This window comes from Amphibalanus amphitrite, unplaced genomic scaffold, assembly GCF_019059575.1.
Source record: "Amphibalanus amphitrite isolate SeventyFive unplaced genomic scaffold, NRLGWU_Aamphi_draft 000117F_arrow, whole genome shotgun sequence".
Classification (NCBI taxonomy): domain Eukaryota; kingdom Metazoa; phylum Arthropoda; class Thecostraca; order Balanomorpha; family Balanidae; genus Amphibalanus; species Amphibalanus amphitrite.
In genome coordinates this window covers 241,378-260,656 of record NW_024881612.1, presented here as the reverse complement: position 1 = coordinate 260,656, position 19,279 = coordinate 241,378, and the positions used below count along the sequence as shown (strand labels likewise).

General features: G+C 51.6%; 2 protein-coding genes across 13 annotated transcripts; one reads left to right on the top strand and one right to left on the bottom strand.

Moving 5' to 3' along the window:
- Positions 1-50: 50 nt before the first annotated feature.
- LOC122381268 (39S ribosomal protein L17, mitochondrial-like) lies at positions 51-15,702 on the bottom strand. 7 transcript variants are annotated; one of them, XM_043365252.1, is made up of 6 exons: positions 15,612-15,702; positions 6,811-6,921; positions 4,812-5,014; positions 2,511-2,612; positions 1,453-1,567; positions 51-328 (listed from the first exon to the last, which is right to left on the bottom strand). In XM_043365252.1, the coding sequence occupies exons 3-6, from the start codon at positions 5,004-5,006 to the stop codon at positions 147-149; spliced, it is 594 nt and encodes a 197-aa protein (XP_043221187.1). In that variant the 5' UTR covers positions 5,007-5,014; positions 6,811-6,921; positions 15,612-15,702; the 3' UTR covers positions 51-146. The 7 variants fall into 7 exon arrangements, 6 of the variants coding, with proteins under 6 accessions (XP_043221187.1, XP_043221186.1, XP_043221185.1 ...); XM_043365251.1 differs by having other exon boundaries at positions 15,658-15,676; XM_043365250.1 differs by having other exon boundaries at positions 15,594-15,652.
- Positions 14,184-19,068, top strand: LOC122381267 (alanyl-tRNA editing protein Aarsd1-A-like). Of its 6 annotated transcripts, none has more exons than XM_043365246.1 (2): positions 14,184-14,523; positions 16,466-18,325. In XM_043365246.1, exon 2 carries the CDS (start codon positions 16,477-16,479, stop codon positions 17,707-17,709), a length of 1,233 nt encoding a protein of 410 aa, XP_043221181.1. In that variant the 5' UTR covers positions 14,184-14,523; positions 16,466-16,476; the 3' UTR covers positions 17,710-18,325. The 6 variants fall into 6 exon arrangements, with proteins under 6 accessions (XP_043221181.1, XP_043221179.1, XP_043221180.1 ...); XM_043365244.1 differs by lacking the exon at positions 14,184-14,523 and adding an exon at positions 15,925-15,957; XM_043365245.1 differs by lacking the exon at positions 14,184-14,523 and adding an exon at positions 15,945-16,010 and having other exon boundaries at positions 16,466-19,068.
- Positions 19,069-19,279: the final 211 nt, after the last annotated feature.

The following is a 19,279-nucleotide window of genomic DNA, read 5'->3' as shown; positions in this document are numbered from 1 at the left end:
AAATGTGGTTGACAATTTTATTCCTTTATGAAAATTACTGACAAACCAGCGAATATCTACAGCATATATTTTGCAAATCATGACAATGAAAACAGTGTATAGCCTTGCACTTGAATCACGCCACTAGCGTCGGCGGGTCCGTCCCACTAGTCCCCTGATGGCCTCCGCGGGGGCTCGGCGCTGGAGTTGGCCAGTGCAGCACGCGCCTCGGCCGCCAGCTGCTGGTACTTCTTGTGCCGGTACTGGCGGCGCGCCTCGTCCAGAAGCACGTTGTGCAGGAGGTGCTTCCTGTCTGTGGAGCCGTCTCGAAGCGGCGGGAACGGGTTGCCTACGGACAGGACACACTAGCTAGTCGAGATATGCAAATTCCCCCAGCGCCTGCCCACGAAGTCGGGAAATGGGACGGACGGAACATACTAGCATACTACTGGCCGTACGTACGAACATACTACTGGTACGAACATACCGTACGAACATACTACTGGCCGTACGTAAGTCTGTTTTTCCCCGTAACATTCAGGTTGATTGAAAGATGATCAGTGAACAGGTGAATTTATTTATCACGTCGATAACACCCAAAGAGACTAATAAAAGGCAGATTTATACGTAAAAGGCAATTATGAAATTTCAATATTGATTACGATGTCTAAAGAAATCAATGTCGTTAAGATTTTATCTGTGTATCTATCTACTATATGATCTATAAGACACCTGTCTCTGTAATAGGCTCGGTGATAGCCAGGACGAGTGAAGACATATATAAAACTATTCCAGTGTTCCATTTTTCAGACTTTTTGGTGGCAAATCACACCCAATGGGGAGAATATTTTCATCCCTAAAATATGAATGACCGACTTTACTTCATCTCTGAAAAGTTTCATGTATTCCCAACAGCCAGTTCACACGTCACTTGACAGCTGTTGATGCACCCACTTCCTTTTGTTCCACACCCTGTCAAGATCCTGACATGAAATCCTGGTTTATCAGTTGGCATAAAAATTGGCATTACACCATTTTGCAAAAATAATTCAGTTATTTACTTTTTCTCATCCTAGGATTTTTCTTCTTCATCGGCACACCCAACCAATATCCAATTTTAGAACACTGAACTATTCGGCCCGCATACTTAGATCACACCAGCTGGCAACTGGCGGGAGAGGGCCGCACTAGAACCAGGAGGACCGTGTCGCCATCTAATGTGCTAGAAGTTCGGTCTAAATTCATGCCGGTGTATTGTATTCTGAGTGGTTGGTCTATGGTACTGGCACACGCTCTGGACAGGAGGCATCCGAACCCATAGCCCGTAACCATTCAATCGGACTAACTTATGCCTATAACTTCCTCACAACGTATACCTATAATTCATTCAAAAGTATCAAGCGGGACCCGGAACGTCGTTACATCGCCTCCTTATCATTCACTGTTGCGGAGGGAGGGGCCTGATGTACGCACCTTTGAGCTCGAGCACACCCCTGGGCGCGCCCTTGTCGTTTTCCCGATAGGCCGGCGGCAGCTTGTAGAGGCTGGTGAAGCTGGACCGGTGCTCGGCGTACCGAGGGGCCAGCACCTGCAACAGTCGCCGACACAACGCAGTCAGGGCTGGCAGCGACACGACGGATAGGTACAGGGTGTCCAGAAAAAAACGGATACTATTATTTTTTGCTGTAATTCCGAAAATAAACACCTTACATTTTAAAATGGCACATGCTTGTATTCGCCAAAATATGGCAAAACAGACAGCAGGTGCCACATGGCATGTAAACTCTTTGGTTAGTTGCGGCAGCTCCTCAAAGCAGATACTCAATGTGAGCGGCCTTACGGCGGATCAGCTCCAGCACTAGCACAGTCTGCAGGTGACTGATGGTCATGTTGACCATCTCGGAGGGCAAGCAGACAACTTTCCAACGACGCATTACAGTGCTCATGAGTTTTGCTTAATCTTGCACTATAAGCACATGAATTTGGAACAAAATCGGCACGTGCGTTAATGAATGCGACTTAATTTCCGTAGTATCTTTTTTTTCTGGACACCCTGTACTATGCCGATAGAGGTTAAATACTGCAAAGTTAACTGCGTCTTGCTGACGAATATTCAACGTTAATAATAGGTATACGACACGGAATCTATTTTACACGGCAGAACTGACAGGCAATTTGTGAATTCATGTAAAACTACGGTGGTGGTAATTGCCACATACTTATCCTCTCTTATCAACACATTGCGATCGGCGACCTAATGGCTATACCAACTGGTTTACAGGCGAATTTTCTCCACATGCCCTTCCCCAAAATAATGACCATTGAACGAAAACAAACTGGCACTTTATTTCGAACCATATGCCGCTGAACTTAGTAACTTCGACGATATTTATTCTACTACGATTCATAATCTAAGGAAATGAGCGAGAGGCCTCATTTTTTTCACTCAGGCATTAATGTAACATGGAGCCTCAATGTTGTCCGGGCTGCCTCGCAAGAGTGGCTGCCGGGACACAGTGCGCGGTGATTACCTTGAAAAGTTTGTGGATGAGCTGTTTCTCTGTCAGCCAAAAGTTGGCCATATCCATGGTGTGCGTGTCCCGGTCTCCGTGCAATACGGCGTCATGTATCAGCTGAAAACGCAGCCACAACGGTACAGTGTCAAATAAGCACCTCCGAGACCGCGTCACACAATCACACATGTGGTATACCATGCGATTTCCCACAAATACAGAAGCAGAACATTATCCGTTGAAATTGAAGCATACATATGGCGCCATCAACAATCAGCATGTGCATGATGATGATGGACACGAACTGAGTCTGATCCTGCAGTGAGCTGCTGTTAGGTAAGTGCGATCAATTAATTGTATCGATATAGTTTGCCCAAAGCTCTTCAATCATACCTCTCGGTTTTTAATACGGAAGGACATACTGGACATACTATAGTCTGTTCCACTCAAGGCCCTATTGTTCCACTTAACTTCAACATTCACTCCAAGATGCGTGGCTCATCAAGCACGCGACATTACAGCTACTTAAGAAAATCGAGAAGAGCTGCAGCCAGCCAAAGCTGCGGCGAAATTCTGACGGACAAGTCACTTTGGTGTCAATTTGGTATATTTGGCCTTGGTCATTGGTAGCCCAGATAAGTCCGTAAAATATCAGGTGATCCTGATTTTTTATTTAAAACGTATTTAATAACATTACTTTTTATAAAGGGTAATTCAAAATATTATCGTGTTGATACAGCTACTGTTAAATGTTTTCAAAACTTCGGCAAGGAAAGCCACTTGGTGCACAAACCAGGCAAACAATTTACAATGTCTACAAATATTTTACTAATAAGAAAGATGAACACCTCAAGCAAGGTGATGAGAGAGCCGCTGCAAGTATCAATGTAGCACAAGAGACAAGTTTGGCTACTGTAGTGTCAATCTCGTCTGTCCAAGCGGTGAAAAAAGAGGCGGAGACATACGGATGCCAGTCTCCAGTCCGCAAGCGACCGAAAAGGATGCGACGCGAGTACCTGGACGACTTTGAGCAATGTGCGCTAAGAAGAATGGTGCACGCTATGTATTTGGACGGAAAAAAGGTCACTTTGGACACGATGAAAGCAGCGGTGCTGCTGCTCGAAAGCCGGGACGCCACCACAACGGACATGTGGCGTAACTGCTGCCGCCATGTGCAGCAACTGGAGGCATACTGGCGTGCTGACGGCATGCTGGAGGACATCGATCCTGTGGTCGTGTCCAGTCGCGTCATTGCAGGATTCGAGCTCCGACAGCGACAGTGATGAGGAATGATGCTTGGTGATGTTCGTCAGGTGTTCGTTGTTCTTGGACCTGTATAAGTATTGTGCGTTATATCTTCTCCGACTGAACGATTGTAACTGCAGCCGCCCTCCCTGCGTTGTACACTTGGTCGCGTCTGGTGTTTCCATAATATACTCAGTCCTCTGTGACGAACGGCTTTTTACATGGAGTGGTTTTGTACATGGGGGAGCATAAGAGACATTTGGATTGGAGCTCACCATCTGTCCTAAAAATTAAAAGTCGGCTAGTGCAGTAGCCAGAGCCGCAGGAAAAGCAACGGTTCTAAAGAGCCAAAGATGACAGACATTGCGCCACGGGTCTCAGTGGCACCTCCCGCACTTTGGCGGCACTTGAAATCACTTGAAATTCCCTGTCTGGTGTGTTCGATTTTTACTAATAACTATTCTCGCTCGTGCATTATCGAACAGCTATCTTGGAGTGAATGCTGAAGTTAAGTGGAACAGACTATAGCAACTGCAGACCACAATAAGGACACTTCAAAATAGAAGTTGAGAAAATCACCGACAACGTTGATCGCCTTGAAAGTCCTAATGAAGCAGCTTTGATCCTGGCCAGACGCGACTGTTGACCAGATACCGATATTCACCGCAAGGTGTCAGCCGGGGCGGTCCGATCACTCCGATCCCATGCTAGCCTGATATCTAGCACATAGTTTTTGCATGCATCGAGCTTTCCACTTAAAAATTGGGGTAAATGCTGACCTGTGCCCTTCTGAGGTATTTTCAAAACACAATATGCTGATGAACTATGCTGTGCCCCTCCCCCCCCCCCCCCAGGCCCCATCCTCCACTGAACTACGAAAGTACTCGAAAAAGTGTCAAAAGTTATGTGGTTTGAATCCCATACTTAGAATAACTTTCGAAAAAAAAAAATTAATTTGTTTACCAAAAACTAAGTGATCATATTAATTCCTATGACATGTCGGGCACATAAAGGATGCACGACGGTCCGGTCCGGTCTGGTCCGGGCGGTGGTCCGACGGTGCGGCTCACTCACCCGCTCGGCGTATCCGCGAGCCTCGTCCAGCCGAATGTACTGCATCTCGACCCGTTCGTCCCGGACCAGTGCTGTGACGGTGGAGCGCAGGTTCTTCAGACGGCCGTACGAGCCCTCCACGTTCCTCAGGGGACGGTATTTCGGCTGCACGGGGATCCGCAGCTGCGGGATCAGCCGGCCCAGCTGGGACGTCATGGCGGCACCTGCCAATGATATCAGTCACCGTCATCGTCTGATATTGCCACTTTAGGTGGCAATCAGTTGCTCCCAATCCATGAGCTGAGCAGGTCCGCATGCACCGCCTCAGCTACCGGATTTAATTCATACGAATTTTTGGCAGGTATTTAGGGGATGTGGATCATCAGCAATAGTTGAGACAGGTAGAAGGAAAGAGGGATTTTCCATACAGCACAGCAGTTCATTGGGAGGTTTCAGGACGTGGCACTTTTCAGGTTTGTTCGTCCCCCCAACTCGGTCGGTAGAGCGTCGCTTTCCCGTCGATGTGATCGAGAGGGCTCCGGTTTGAGTCGCTCTGGCCAGTGTGGCCAAATTGGTGATGTTGCGGGGAAAGTCACCCCCAATGAAAAGTATAATGACATCCTCAGAAATTTTAAAATTACATCCTCACGACGTTTTTGTCGTGAAAGCATACCTAGTAGGAATAAAGAGTGAAAATGTTCCAATGTACGATTCGCACCGTCATACTCGTACTGTCTCGCAGTCGCTTGCAATGTCGTTTTTTTACATCTTTAATGACAATATTTTTTTTTTACTTTCCACCAGAACTTGATGTCAGGTATAGTTTTTTCCACATTATCTGTAAAAACTGCACCTAAAATGAGGCTGAAGACGAGTTTTTTTGAAAATAGTGACATCCTCGTACGACTTTTTTATACATCCTCCCCCTAACGCTAAACCAATTTGGTCACACTGGCTCTGGGTCCTCATATGCAACATTGTCCGGGAACTCATGTTTGTTTTCAATAGAAAAAGTTTTAACCAGCAGTGTTTTTAACTAATGAACACAAACCTTCGGTTATATGGAGACCTCCTCCGACGGCCGACGGGAATAATCCGCGGTTGGCGGGAACAGCTAATCAGCAGGTGCAGAGCAGGACGTTTTGAGGGCATCATGCCTGTGCTTTTTTCCAAACTTTTCCCCCACTCAATCGGTAGCCAGACTGTTCGTGATCACGTCTTTTTCCTTCAAGTCACTGAGGCGATCCAGCACTATATGAGCCCTACAGCCCGCAGCTACATGACCTCTGACCCCAGCAGGGAGGGATCGGCCGTGTGTACTGACCGGGACCGCTCCATCGAGTCGAGCGCCACTCAACATTTAACACGCACAAATCGGCTCGTACCTGGCTGGCACTTTTTACCATGGGTGGCGCTACTTTCGACAGCTTTTTACCTGCAGTCGGCGCTACTAACACCTATTTACCGGGGGTGGCGCAACTCTCGACAACTTATATACCACAAGACCGCACACTGTACTGTTGAAAGACACTACTCTTCACGCCTATTTTCCGCGGGCCGCGTGCTACTCTGACGCCTATTTACCGCGAGTCGGCGTAACTCGAGAGTTCAGACTGTCAGCACAGGTAAAACAGCTGAAACTTGCTTGAAATGCCAGAAAGTTTGCAATCAAGCATGATCACTTGAAGTATTGGCAACATCACCATGCATATCAATGGAACATTAACAACCTCTTGATCCATGGTATTTGAGAATTGGCACAGAAATATGGCAAGGTAATGATACTCCTTGACACCAAGGAGGTCACAGGAGGTCACAGGGAGGAGGTCCTAGCCCCTTGGTAGTTCCACCCTCCCCCTGCAGTCTCCTCCTAGCACTGATGAGCTAGGTTCTCACTTGAATCCCTCTTGTTGACCCCCCTCCATAAGAAGAAAGGTGTAACTGAGCAATATAATTCAGTGGGTGGGAAGTCAAAGACTAATGAGTAAGCTCAATGATGAGCTGTGTAGTGTGTACTCACCTAATTCTCACTTGGTGACCTCTAGTCTTCAAAATCAATCAAGGTTTTAAGTTAAGAGTTCAATATAGCCGTGGCTATGGCAGTGAATTAACAACTCTTCTTTATATCATACTGAAAAATGGGACAGTTTTCATATCATTAATCACCAGCAGGTATTCCAATATTAGGACAGAAAAGAAAATTGGCAAAAATAAGCTATTTAACACCTCCCCCTAACACCTTACACTAAGTGAAGTGTGAACAGAGTGCAAGAACAGAAGCAGAGTTAAAAACACAGGCATGACATTAATCTAACAAAAAATTAGGTAGGTACTTAGGAAAGAGCAAATCCATCCAGCTAGCAAAAAATCAAGACATATTAATAACAACAAGACTGAGTAAGAGTTTTATTAGTATTCACAATAAAAAACACTGCAAGCAATCCTTGATTATAACCTATCCAGCTATGAAAGTATTAAGAGAAGTTAAAGTAAGCTGGGAAAATTGACATATGATCTCCATGATATGCAGTATACCTAATACTAATTGAAACTTGGAAATGACATCAATATAAGAGCTTTGGTGATTTTGGTATCTGTCAGAAACCCACTGGCTTCCGCATTGCACATATTCATTGATCTTGATCTATTGCCTGTCCCATAGCTCAGTTGGTAGAGCACCGGACTCCCGTTAGTGAGACTTGAGCCCAGGTTCGAGTCGCTCAGGCGCTCGATATTTGAGACTCCTGACGGGGATGGTCTGCAGTTGGGGAGCATCCGCAGCCAGTTGAAGTCATTTGAGTGGGATGCCGTGCCCGGCTTTGAAGGGCACGTTAAACTTTGGCATCTAAATTCTCCCATTACCCGGAATTCATCATGAATTGCGCGATCAGGCGGTAGGAGTCGGGGTCTATGCAACAAGCTCTGCTCAGCGTGGGCCTCAGCTCTGTCAATCCGTCCATTGAAACATTCGAACTAAATTTAAAAAAATGGCATGCCATGATGTGCTTCAGCTTATTAGTGCCTACTTCAGTTGGGCAAACTAGACTTTTGGAATCAAAATATGGAGGCATCAATAATTTGATTCTGGTGGGAGGAGCCATGACCAAATATGGGCATGGAATCAATTTTTTGATTCATTTGGGTACATTTTGACTTCAAATGTATCGTTACGGTTGAAAAAAGGCCTGTTCCCGACACAGTCGCACTATGCCGGTAACAATGTTCGTAGAAGAGTTTTAGATAAGAGTTTATTATAAAGGGCCGAAATCAAATCACTTGCCGATAAATGTAGAAATAGCTTGAGAAGAAAAACGAATATCCGGCCGATACCGGTGCGTCGGGGTGGCAGCACACCGTCGAGAATTCGTGGGTGCGCCGCAGCCGCACCCCTTCGCCGAACGACCAGGAGCACAGGGACTGAGGCGCGACACTGTGCGCCTCTTTCGGTCCCGTCGAGGTACTACGAGCACAGGGACTGAGGCGCTCACCGTGCGCCTCGTTCGGGTCCCGTCGTTGCACTGCTATCACACGCACAGCCGCCGGCTTTTAACGGACGGGTGAAAGCGAAAGCACAGTATACAGGTCAGGAAACGAAAGCAAAAGTCATTAGAAGTGCCTCTAGCGCCGAGTAAAAGCGCAGAGTAAAAACACAAACAAGTAAAAAGTAACAGTTGTCTGGGGCGTGGCCGCCGCTCGGACCGGTAGCACCACGGACCGGTTTCGTCGGTAACATAGCCGGCCCAGATTTTGCCAGCGAAATCTCAATAGGAACACCGGCGAAACGACTATATACATATTTACAGGTACATGGAACGCATGTTGCTGCTATGCATGGATTATTTTGATCGCTCCAGAACGCATAGGCGAGTAACGGGTCTGGTCAGCTCCCCGCAAGCGGTCTTGACGACCGCAGCGCGCACACGGCCGTCTGTGCCGACGATCGGCCGCAATACGCGGGCCAGAGCCCACATGCCGCGAGGAGCGTTATCCTCAGCCACGAGAACCAGCTCGCCGGGTTTGAGGTTCCCCTCCTCTGTCGTCCATTTCCGCCGGGCCGTCAGGGTGGGCAGGTACTCGCGGCGCCAGCGGCGCCAAAACTCGTCGGCGAGTCGCTGCCCGTGTCGCCATCGTTTCCGAGACGACAGATCGGTCTCGGAGAAGACGCCCGGCGGCAGATTGGGGCTAGCTCGTCCCAGCAGCAGGTGGTTCGGAGTCAGCGCCTCCAGGTCGTCCGGTTCGCTGCTGACGTGGGTTAGTGGGCGGCTGTTCAGCAGCGCCTCCACCTCGGCCATGAACGTCTGCAGAGTTTCATCAGTGAGTACCTGCTGGCCCACGACGGACCGAAGGACAGTTTTCACTGATCGGACGAGCCGCTCCCACGCGCCGCCGAAGTGGGGTGACGCCGGTGGGATGAATCTCCACTCGATCTGCCGCTGTGACAGCTCGTCAGCTATCTGCAGCTGGTTCCACTGCCGGATGGAGTTTCTGAGCTCCCTGTCACCACCGCGCATGTTTGTGCCGTTGTCTGAGTGGATGACCTTTGGGTGTCCGCGTCTCGCGATCATCCGCCTCAGGCACATCAGCAGCGAGTCCGTATCGAGAGAGTGGGCGATTTCGATGTGCACTGCTCTCGTGGCCATACAGGTAAACAGACACCCGTAGCGTTTTTCGTGACGGCGGAGCTTGGTCACGGTTAAGGGACCGAAGTAGTCCACTCCGACCTGAGTGAACGGCGGACAGTGTGACGTCACACGGGCTTCCGGCAGGTCGGCCATGACAGGTGGGCGGGGTACAGCGCGGCGCTGTTTACAGACAGGGCATGAGAAGGCGTACGCCTTCACCGCCGCTCTGCCGCGCAGAATCCAGTAGGCCTCTCGCAGACGACTCAGCACATGTTCTGTGCCGACGTGGGCCATACGACCATGGTAGTCGGAGACGATGAGCCTTGTGACGTCATGACGTGACGGCAGGATGGCTTGATGTCGAGCGGTATGAGTCAGAGAGTCGGCGTGACGTAGTCGGCCGCCCACCCTGATCACTCCACTGCTGTCCAGGAACGGTCGGAGAGTGATGAGCTTGCTGCCTCGCGGGAGCTGCCGGCCCGTTTTCAGCGCAGCCAGCTCGTCGGGAAAAGCTTCCTGTTGCACCTGCTGAATGCACAGCGTCTCGGCTGCCTGCAGCTAGGCGGCCGTCAGCGCTCCCGTAGCCCGTTCCGAGTTTGGTGTCCGGCAATTCTGCACGAAGCGTAGCATCCAGGCGGTGGTGCGCCGCAGTCGCAGCCACGATGAGAACTTCGCCGGCGGCACCAGTTGTGGAGTTGTCGCGATGACATTGACGCTGACGTCTGCGCGTCGTTCTTGATCGGCGGGGTCAGCCCGGCCCTCCTGGTCGCCAGCCACGTCAGCCGGCCATTCGCTAGGAGGGCGGCTGAGGAACGGTGGTCCGCTCAGCCAGCGGTCATCTGCCAGCAGGGCTGGTATGTCACAGCCGCGCGAGCACACGTCCGCCGGGTTGATGACTCCCGGGCAGTGACGCCAGGCCTCTGGGAGGGAGGTGTCTTGTATTTCGGCGACACGGTTCGCTACAAACGTCTTGAATGTTCGACTTTCGCTCTTTATCCATTGCAAGACCGTTTGTGAGTCTGACCAGAAGTGGCACGAGTCGATCGTGATGTCATGCTCCCGCCGCACGCACTCTGCTATCCGCACAGCCATCACGGCGGCCTGCAGCTCCAGCCGCGGGATACTGAGCTGACGAAGCGGGGCGACTCGATTTTTGGCTATCACGAACGCCGTACTGATTCTGCCGTCTTGGTACTGGAGTCGGAAATAGGCGACTACTCCGAATGCAAGCTCAGAGGCGTCACTGAACAGGTGGAGCTGACAGTTGACTGGCGGTTCACGGCCGTCTCGGTAGCACCGGCTGAGTTGGAACTGGTGCAGCTGCGCCCGTTCACCGGCCCATGCTCTCCATGCATTAGTGAGCTGACGGTCTGTGAGTGGATCGTCCCACTGACAGCCGCTTCTCCAGATGTTCTGCAGCAGTGTTTTGGCGCGGAGGGTCCAGGGCGCTAGCATTCCCAGTGGGTCAAAGATGGACGACACTGCGCTCAGAATGCCGCGCTTCGTCACTGGAGTGTCACTATCGGCTGACTTGAAGGTGAACATGTCGGCTGAAACGTTCCACCTGACACCCAGCGTTCGTTCGTACTGTGACCCGTCCAGGTCGAGGTCACGTGTGTCGCCGCTGCAGTCTGCAGCGGGGACTGCCTTTAGTGCTGCTGGTGACGAGCTGGTCCATTTCTTGAGAATGAAGCCACCAGTTTTTAGCAGCTTGCTGAGAGCAGCCTGCATTGCAGCCGCCCTTTCATCATCTTCGAATGAGTCCAGGTAGTCGTCCACATAGAAACGGGTGTGCACGGCGGTAGCGGCGGCCGGGTATTCGTCTCGATGGTCGTCGGCGCACTTCTGCAGTGCGTATGTTGCTGAACAGGGTGATGCCGCCGCTCCGAAGACCAGGACCTGCATCTGGTACACGTCTGGTGGCCTCTCTCGGTCAAAGCCGCGCCACAGGAACCGCAGGGCAGGCTGATCGGCTGGCCGGACGCGTACCTGATGGAACATCGCCTCTATGTCGGCGGTGAGGGCGACTGGACGCTGGCGAAAGCGCATGAGGATGCCGACTAGGTTGTTCGTCAGGTCCGGCCCCGTCAGCAGATGGTCGTTAAGAGACGCTCCGTTGAAGCGAGCAGCAGCGTCAAACACTACGCGTATTTTCCCCGGTTTGTTTGGGCTTGTAACGGCGTGGTGTGGGAGGTACCACTCCCGCTCGTGCTGCACGGCCAGCTCGGCTGGTAGCAGCTTTCGGGCATAGCCCTTTCGAATGTACTCGCTGATGGTCAATTCGTAGGCATCTGCCAGTGCAGGGTTGCGGTCCAGCTTGCGTTCGATAGACCGAAGCCTGGACAGGGCACCGCTGAAATTCCCGGAGAGGCGTACGTCTGCCGACATCCACAGCAGGCCAGTTTCATATCGTCCGCCGGCCCGCTTCGTGGTGCTTTCGAGTAGCTGTATCGCCGCCTCGTCCTGCTTACAGCGTTTCGGGGCCGATGCGTATTTCGTGCCGAATGATTCGGTGGACCACCAGCTGCTTAACCTTTCGTGCAGGCTAGCATCTTCCGTGATTGTCAATGTGGTAACGTGTTGCGCGCTGCCGCCCAAGACACTCTCCGGGAGCTTCCCGGTCACAACCCAGCCGAGCAGAGTGTGAACGGCCCATGGGGCTTCGGCGGGTCCTCGGCGCACTGTCAGTGGCATAATAAGGTCCATGGCGTCTGCACCGATGGGCACTCTGACCGGCTCTGAAGAAACCGGGGCCAGATTGAGGTCTGCCAAATGAGGCCACTTTGATTTAGTCTTTGGCCAGTTCAATGCGGAACCGGCTACGTTTATCTTGGGCGTAGTACGGACACCTTGAATTACATACTCTCTGGCGCCGTCACGTGGCTGGATTCGTAGCTCGATGCGTTTCGAAGCTTGCATGGAGCTGCCTGCCACCGTGCCCAAACACAGTGGCTCGTCTGGTCCACTCAGTCCCAGGTCAGCCGCCAGCTGCTCAGTCATCAGCGACACCTGGCTGCCGAGATCGAGGAGGGCGTTCACAATCCGCTCGCCGCCGGGACCGCGGACGATCACCGGCAGAATCTGGAGCAGCACGCTGGTACTGGTCTGTCCATTGGTGGCGCCGACGTAGTTTTTGTCGGCATCGTAGGCTGGTGTTGTCGCTGGGCGTGGCTTGAACAGGCGAGGGGCGCCATGGAGGAGCGAGTGGTGTCGCGCCTTGCAGTCCGGGACAGCATCACACGGTGTTCTGTCGGGGCAGTCACGCGCTCGATGTCCGCGCTGAAGGCACACCCAGCACAGACCCTTGTCCCTCACTAGTTCAGCTCTTTTGTCGGTCGAGTTGGTCGCAAATTGGGGGCACTTAACCACCGTGTGTGGGCCACTGCACTGCTCACACGGATTTGTTGGCTGTGCGGCCTGCTGCCGTGCAGACTTGGCCGTCACTGTCAGCACGTTGCGCCGGGGGCGAGTGGCAGGGGCTGAGACGGGCTTGCCGTGTTTCGTCGGACTGACGTCCTCTTCTGCAGCGACCAATCGGCCGGCGTCGACGTGCCTTCTGAGCCACCTATCCAGGTCGACCAGAGTCGGGGCGGCCGGTCGAAGGGTCATGGCGTGCTCTCCCCAGCGCCATGACAGGGCACGGGGCAGCTTGGCCACGACCTGCTGGAGGTTCGCAGTCGCTGCTAGGTCGGCGTCGTAGCTGAGTGAGCTCAGCACCATCACTGCGCTGTGCAGGGCCGTCGATAGGGATCGTAGTGAGCTGAGATCGTTGTCTTTCGTCGGTGGCACGGTCAGCAGTCGGTTCATGGCAGCACGAACGACGTGGCCGGGGTTGCCGAACTGACGCTCCAGCTCACTGAGCGCCTCGGTGTACATGTCTGCATCGCAGAGCAGACCGCTGACCGCCTCTCGGGCCTCACCGGTCAGACACGACTGTAAGTGAGCCAGCCTCTCCGTGTCGGTCAGGCCCCGGTGGTTGTGCACCAGCGCTCTGAAGAGTGAGCTCCAGCGGGGCCATTCCAGCGGCGAGCCGCTGAACTGGTCGAGCTTGAGCTTCGGGAGCGCCGAATCCGTGTGATGTCTCGCTGGTCGGTCGTCCGACCGCGGCCTGTCGGAGAGCTGCTCGATCCAGCCAAGTGTCCGCTCTCTAGTGACGTCACTGGGCGGGCTCGGCGCGACCGCTGAGGCTCCCTGACGAAGGAGCGCCGACTGGAACTGGGAGGGCGCTCTGCTCTCCCCGTCATGCTCCAGTGCTTCCTCCTCGAGCCTGAGCTCCAGCTCATTCAGCTCGGCCTCGTCCCGGGCAGCCTGAACCTGGGCAGCCGCCTGAGCGGTGGCGGCTCTCTCCACCTGGGCTACCTTGAGCCTGGCGAGTTCGGTCTTGATTCGCAGTTCGTTGATACGCGATGCCGATGACGTTGCCGAACACTCCGCCTCGCTGCGGGTTTCGGCCTTGCTTGTTGCTCGCCTCTCCGACCGCGTGCTCATCACTGCAGTTCGTTGTACACTGTTCCGAACACTAGTTCGATAGTATCCGGCCCGGAGGACCAATTTGTTCCCGACACAGTCGCACTATGCCGGTAACAATGTTCGTAGAAGAGTTTTAGATAAGAGTTTATTATAAAGGGCCGAAATCAAATCACTTGCCGATAAATGTAGAAATAGCTTGAGAAGAAAAACGAATATCCGGCCGATACCGGTGCGTCGGGGTGGCAGCACACCGTCGAGAATTCGTGGGTGCGCCGCAGCCGCACCCCTTCGCCGAACGACCAGGAGCACAGGGACTGAGGCGCGACACTGTGCGCCTCTTTCGGTCCCGTCGAGGTACTACGAGCACAGGGACTGAGGCGCTCACCGTGCGCCTCGTTCGGGTCCCGTCGTTGCACTGCTATCACACGCACAGCCGCCGGCTTTTAACCGACGGGTGAAAGCGAAAGCACAGTATACAGGTCAGGAAACGAAAGCAAAAGTCATTAGAAGTGCCTCTAGCGCCGAGTAAAAGCGCAGAGTAAAAACACAAACAAGTAAAAAGTAACAGTTGTCTGGGGCGTGGCCGCCGCTCGGACCGGTAGCACCACGGACCGGTTTCGTCGGTAACAAGGCCCATGACGGTGAGTTTTTTCTTTAAAAAGGTAGAAAAATGTGGTAGCTTTCCAAAAAGTGTTACCTCAAAACTAAGAAATTGTCCCTTTGGCCTTGTGAATGGGAAAAAGTCAGAGCCACTGTCCATCACGTAAAAGCTGTTTTGAGGAAATCACACTGTATGTTATTTTTGTATCATGAATCGCATACTTAACAATTAGTATTTGTGTGAAATGGCAAAATGAAATTTTCAAACCCCTTATCATCATTGTTGTAGTGCTTTTATATTTATTGTATGGTTTTTACCTGTTGCTTCAGTTTTTGAATTCTTGACATTTAAAAATTGTGAAATGTTATCAAATGTAGTGAAGGTTAACTACAACAATGCTATAGGTATCTATTGTGGTGCTGAGGATACCACTAAATGAGCATAGTAGCAAGATAAATGATGTATTCCTGCAAGTCATTGTTGCCTATCTATTAACATTACCTGTGAATCAAAATAATGATTAGCCAGCTGATGGGGAATCAATATTATGATTATCTGTTTAAAGTGAATCAATTACTTGATTGCCTTTCACTACCTATAGAATTCAAATTGTTATGATATGAGCAATATTATTTTGCTTAGGACTTAGGAGATAGTTCCAGCATTTCTGTTCAAGATCAGGCATGCTCCTTCTTGAAACACTCTCTTATTTTTATGTGATTGGTAAGTTAGAAATGATCTGCATTTATGCCCAAATATGGTCATAAGGAATCAATCTTTTGATGCCTCCATATTTTGATTCCAAAGGTCTAGTTTGCCCAACTGACTTGTCATTTAGGTATGACTACCTAATTAGTTTCGTTTCAAAGTTTTAGTTCCTGACAAGTTGTCTATGCCTATGGAGCTGTAAATATCGGAATAAACGGAGTTCTATAGCTTTGGTAAACATCAATACAGACAAATACGAGCTGAAATGGAAAGTCTGGGAAAAAGCAAGGCTGACGCTATTCTGGATTCCATGCCCCTCCCAAGAGAGCGCCTACAGGTAAAATAAGCCACATCGTCAACAATCAATATGAATAACATAAAAACACCAGTCATACCGCATACCCAACCACGCCAACTAACAAGTCAAATCTGCAATTTGTCTGCTCTGCAATCATGCTGCATGTACAAGCAAGCGGCTGCATGCAACATGCAAGCATGGCGAAATGTGGCAGCGATTTGGTAGCAATGACCTACGGCAAAAACAACGCTACTGTGACATACCTTGTGTTCGATGTCTCTCAGACGACGAAGATTCTTCGTCGTTTGGCCAATCACGTTCTAGGTCAGCGGGGGCTCGGCTGCGGTTATGAATCGTGATTGGCCGAACGGCGTAGAATCTTCGTCGTCCGAGAGACATCGAACGCGGGGATAATAATCATCATGATGCATGCTGCGCGTATGCCGCACAATACGCACAATATACCCTGTATGCCGTATGCGTTACAGTTCTCTCACACCTTACCGTGGCCAAGGTGTTTGGTATGGTTTCTTCAGTTCTTTATATTCAGTGGGTTTCTTTGTGCACGCGATTCACTGTCACAGTGCAAGCCAAGGAGATATAAAATTATTAGCTTAGGAATCTTGGTGGTAATGAAAAACACAGATGCCAGTCTTGGTCTGTCATGTGTATCAGTATTATACCGAACTCTTGTACCTATAGTTTGAAACATTAAAGATTTTTATGGCTTTCTGATTCTACAACTAAAAACTCCCTATCCCTCCCCTTCCCTCTTCCTCTCCTCTCCCTCTAAGCTCTCCCTCTGGCCTCTCGCAGCTAAATTTTGCTTTTATTTGATAGAATAAGCCAGTTCAAGTTCTGCATTCACCATTCAATATTACCTAGACCCTCCACTAGCAAACTGTATATGTGACCCTTTTTACCATTGCCTATGAAAGGTTGTCCCTTTCACGTCAAATACTTATCTGACCCACAGGGACAGGGAGAATGGTGTTAACTTACCAGACCGACAGCTATGCTCAAGAGTTGGATACTGACGTGGTGAGCTGCTGTGCGGCCGAGCACAAGCTGCCAGTTGATGGCCGACCAACCCGGGTGCAGTGCCATGAGGTGGTGCTGGCAGACACTGTATTGTTCCCGGAGGGCGGCGGTCAGCCAGACGATCGCGGAACCATCGGCGGCCAGCCCGTGCTTCGTGTGCTGCGACGGGGCGCGGAGCCCGTTCACCTCCTCGAGGGACCACTGGCCGTTGGTGAGCGCGTGCACGTAGCCGTGGACTGGGCGCGCCGCTGGGACCACATGCAGCAGCACTCGGCGCAGCACCTGATTACTGCCGTGCTGGACCAGCTGTATGGGTGCACCACCACCTCCTGGGCGCTGCGCGAGGCATCATTCTGCACCATCGAGCTGGACAGTGCTCAGCTGACGGCCGAGCAGTTGGTGAAGGCGGAGGAGCGCGCCAACCAGCTGATCCGGGAGGCTCGCCCCGTCACCGTCAGCGTCCACCAGGCAGGGGACGCGGCTCTGAACGGGGTCCGCGCGCGTGGCCTTCCCGACGACCACGTCGGTGCGGTGCGCATCGTATCCATCGCCGGCGTGGATGACAACATGTGCTGTGGCACCCACGTCAGCAACCTGGCGCACCTGCAGGCGGTGAAGCTTCTATCAGCAGAGCGCGGCAAGAAGGGCCGCACCAACGTCTCATTCCTGGCCGGCCAGCGACTGCTCGACTACGTGGCCGAGTCGGCGCGGCGCGAGACACAGCTGAACCTCACGCTGAAGTGCGGCCCCGGCGACTACGCCACCGTGCTGGACAAGTGGCAGCGCACGATGAAGGCCGGCCAGCGGGCGGCGCGGGACGTGCTCCGTCAGCTGGCTGACGCCGAGGCCGAGCGGTTCTGGCGCCCCGGCGAGCGGTTCCTCTCGGTGCACCAGCCGCACGGTGACGCGGAGTTCATGTCGGCCGTGGTGTCGGCCGTGGGTGACGGCACAGTGCCGGTGCTGGTGACCGTGGGCGGCGCGGACGGCGCGCCCGGCTCGCTGCTGCTCTCCGGCCCGCCGGCGCTGGTCGAACGGCTCGGACCCCGGCTCTGTGAGCTCATGGACGGCAAAGGCGCCGGCAAGAACGGCCGCTTCTCCGCCAAACTGGGCTCGCTCAAACAGCGCGCCCAGGCCGACCGGCTGCTGCGCGAGGAGATCGAGTCATCGACCGAAAGTTGAACGGAGTCCTATATCCTTTTGTTGAACGAGCTCTGTGTGTGTTTGGTCGTTATTAGTGATGACTTTCGTTTAGTCGCATATGGTCAGTTCACACATCGGGTCACGTCCAAGTCACGTCGGCGTTTTATGTGATAGTCGTGGAATCATTCGGTCACTTTCATTGAATGTTTCTGTCTGAAAGCTAATGTTTTCGATATGCTGTTGTGATTATAAGTTTGATGTAAATGACAAACAATGCAACAAACGCAATGAAAACTAAATGAAAAATGTCACTAAATGAAAACTTTAATCGAGGGAAAGTTGTTATCTTCACGGCCCTCTGAGTGTGTAGAGTATCGAGTTGTTCTTGTAAAGAAGTTTTGCCCGGCCGTGTAAAGAAGTTTTGCTACATTATATTCATTACTTATGCAATATGCATGCATCTAAATCGAAATTCGAACTCAGGATCTCAAAGTATCCCAGCAAAACCTCTCTTCAAGAAGTTCTAGTGGGTCCTAATTGGCCGAGTTGTGGGTCATTGAGGTGATCTGGATTGTCAACCAATGACGTAAGGTTTTCGAGTTAGATACCATCGGCTTCCTCTCCTCACGAGCAATACGATCTTTTCTTTTCGGAACGCTGTTGTTTAATGGGTCCGGTTACCCCCCAGAAATTGGCGGCTGTGATTTGTGAAAACGCCACTACGGGCGACGGTAACCCATCCAACGGCCTACTGGGGTCATATCGGTTTGTATCAGTCATCTGTCTCTGTTTCTGTTTCCGTCTACGTCAAGGTGTTGTGTTCGTTTCGCTCTCGCTCCGCCATCGAGGAGAAAGTTTGAGTGAGTTTGTCACAGTTAGCATATTATACGCATCTGCAGTCTACATGCTTGATTTTGATAAACAACGTGCTTGGTCGCCATTTTCAGCCGGATAAGGGATGGTTGTATAATTTGTTTACAATTTGCATTGAATTACTCATCAGGTACCGATCTATTCGAAGAACAAAACATGTTTTTTTCTGCATCGCTGTTACGATTAGTCTGCTGCGATAATCCGGTAACGAATCACAGGTGCGCGGCATATGCCCCTCGGCTCTGGTCGTACCGGACATTACACACCGGGCCGGACTGGCATTGCAGCACGTCTTAGTGGTGCTTACACGCGTGCCGGGCGCTCCGACGCAGACCTGCCGCTCTGCATAGATTGATGCCAAAATTAGATACAGGCACAGATCACAAAGAGCCGTCCCCGCCAACCTGGGCAGACTTGAGAGTTGAGACCCTTGAGACATGATGTACCATACCCTACCTACACAATGCAGATGCTTTATGTAGGCACGGTACCGTATGTGTACAAAATACAAATAAGTATCGGAAATGTTTGTGTTATACCTACAAAATACAAATAAGGATAATGTTCCGGTAGAGTTGGTCCATGAGTTCCGCTATCCCCATCCGGACAGTGTGATCGAAACTGTGCATATAAAAGAGGCAGGCTTCCCGGTGGCCGTTTATTCGAAGAAAGGCTCGCCTCGAGTTTCCTGTGCCGTGGGTGGGAAGGAAAGCTGAACATAGCGGATACTAGTGGT

Bases quoted from the DNA above. Each gene is read 5' to 3' on its own strand.
- LOC122381267 (XM_043365243.1), top strand. From the start codon at position 15,960: ATGCCGTATGCGTTACAGTTCTCTCACACCTTACCGTGGCCAAGGTGT. The intron at 16,039-16,465 runs GTGGGTTTCTTT...TCTGACCCACAG, and splicing joins TCTTCAGTTCTTTATATTCA to GGACAGGGAGAATGGTGTTA.
- LOC122381268 (XM_043365252.1), bottom strand. From the start codon at position 5,006: ATGACGTCCCAGCTGGGCCGGCTGATCCCGCAGCTGCGGATCCCCGTG. The intron at 2,613-4,811 runs GTGAGTGAGCCG...CTGCGTTTTCAG, and splicing joins CTCGCGGATACGCCGAGCGG to CTGATACATGACGCCGTATT. The intron at 1,568-2,510 runs GTAATCACCGCG...CGACTGTTGCAG, and splicing joins TCATCCACAAACTTTTCAAG to GTGCTGGCCCCTCGGTACGC.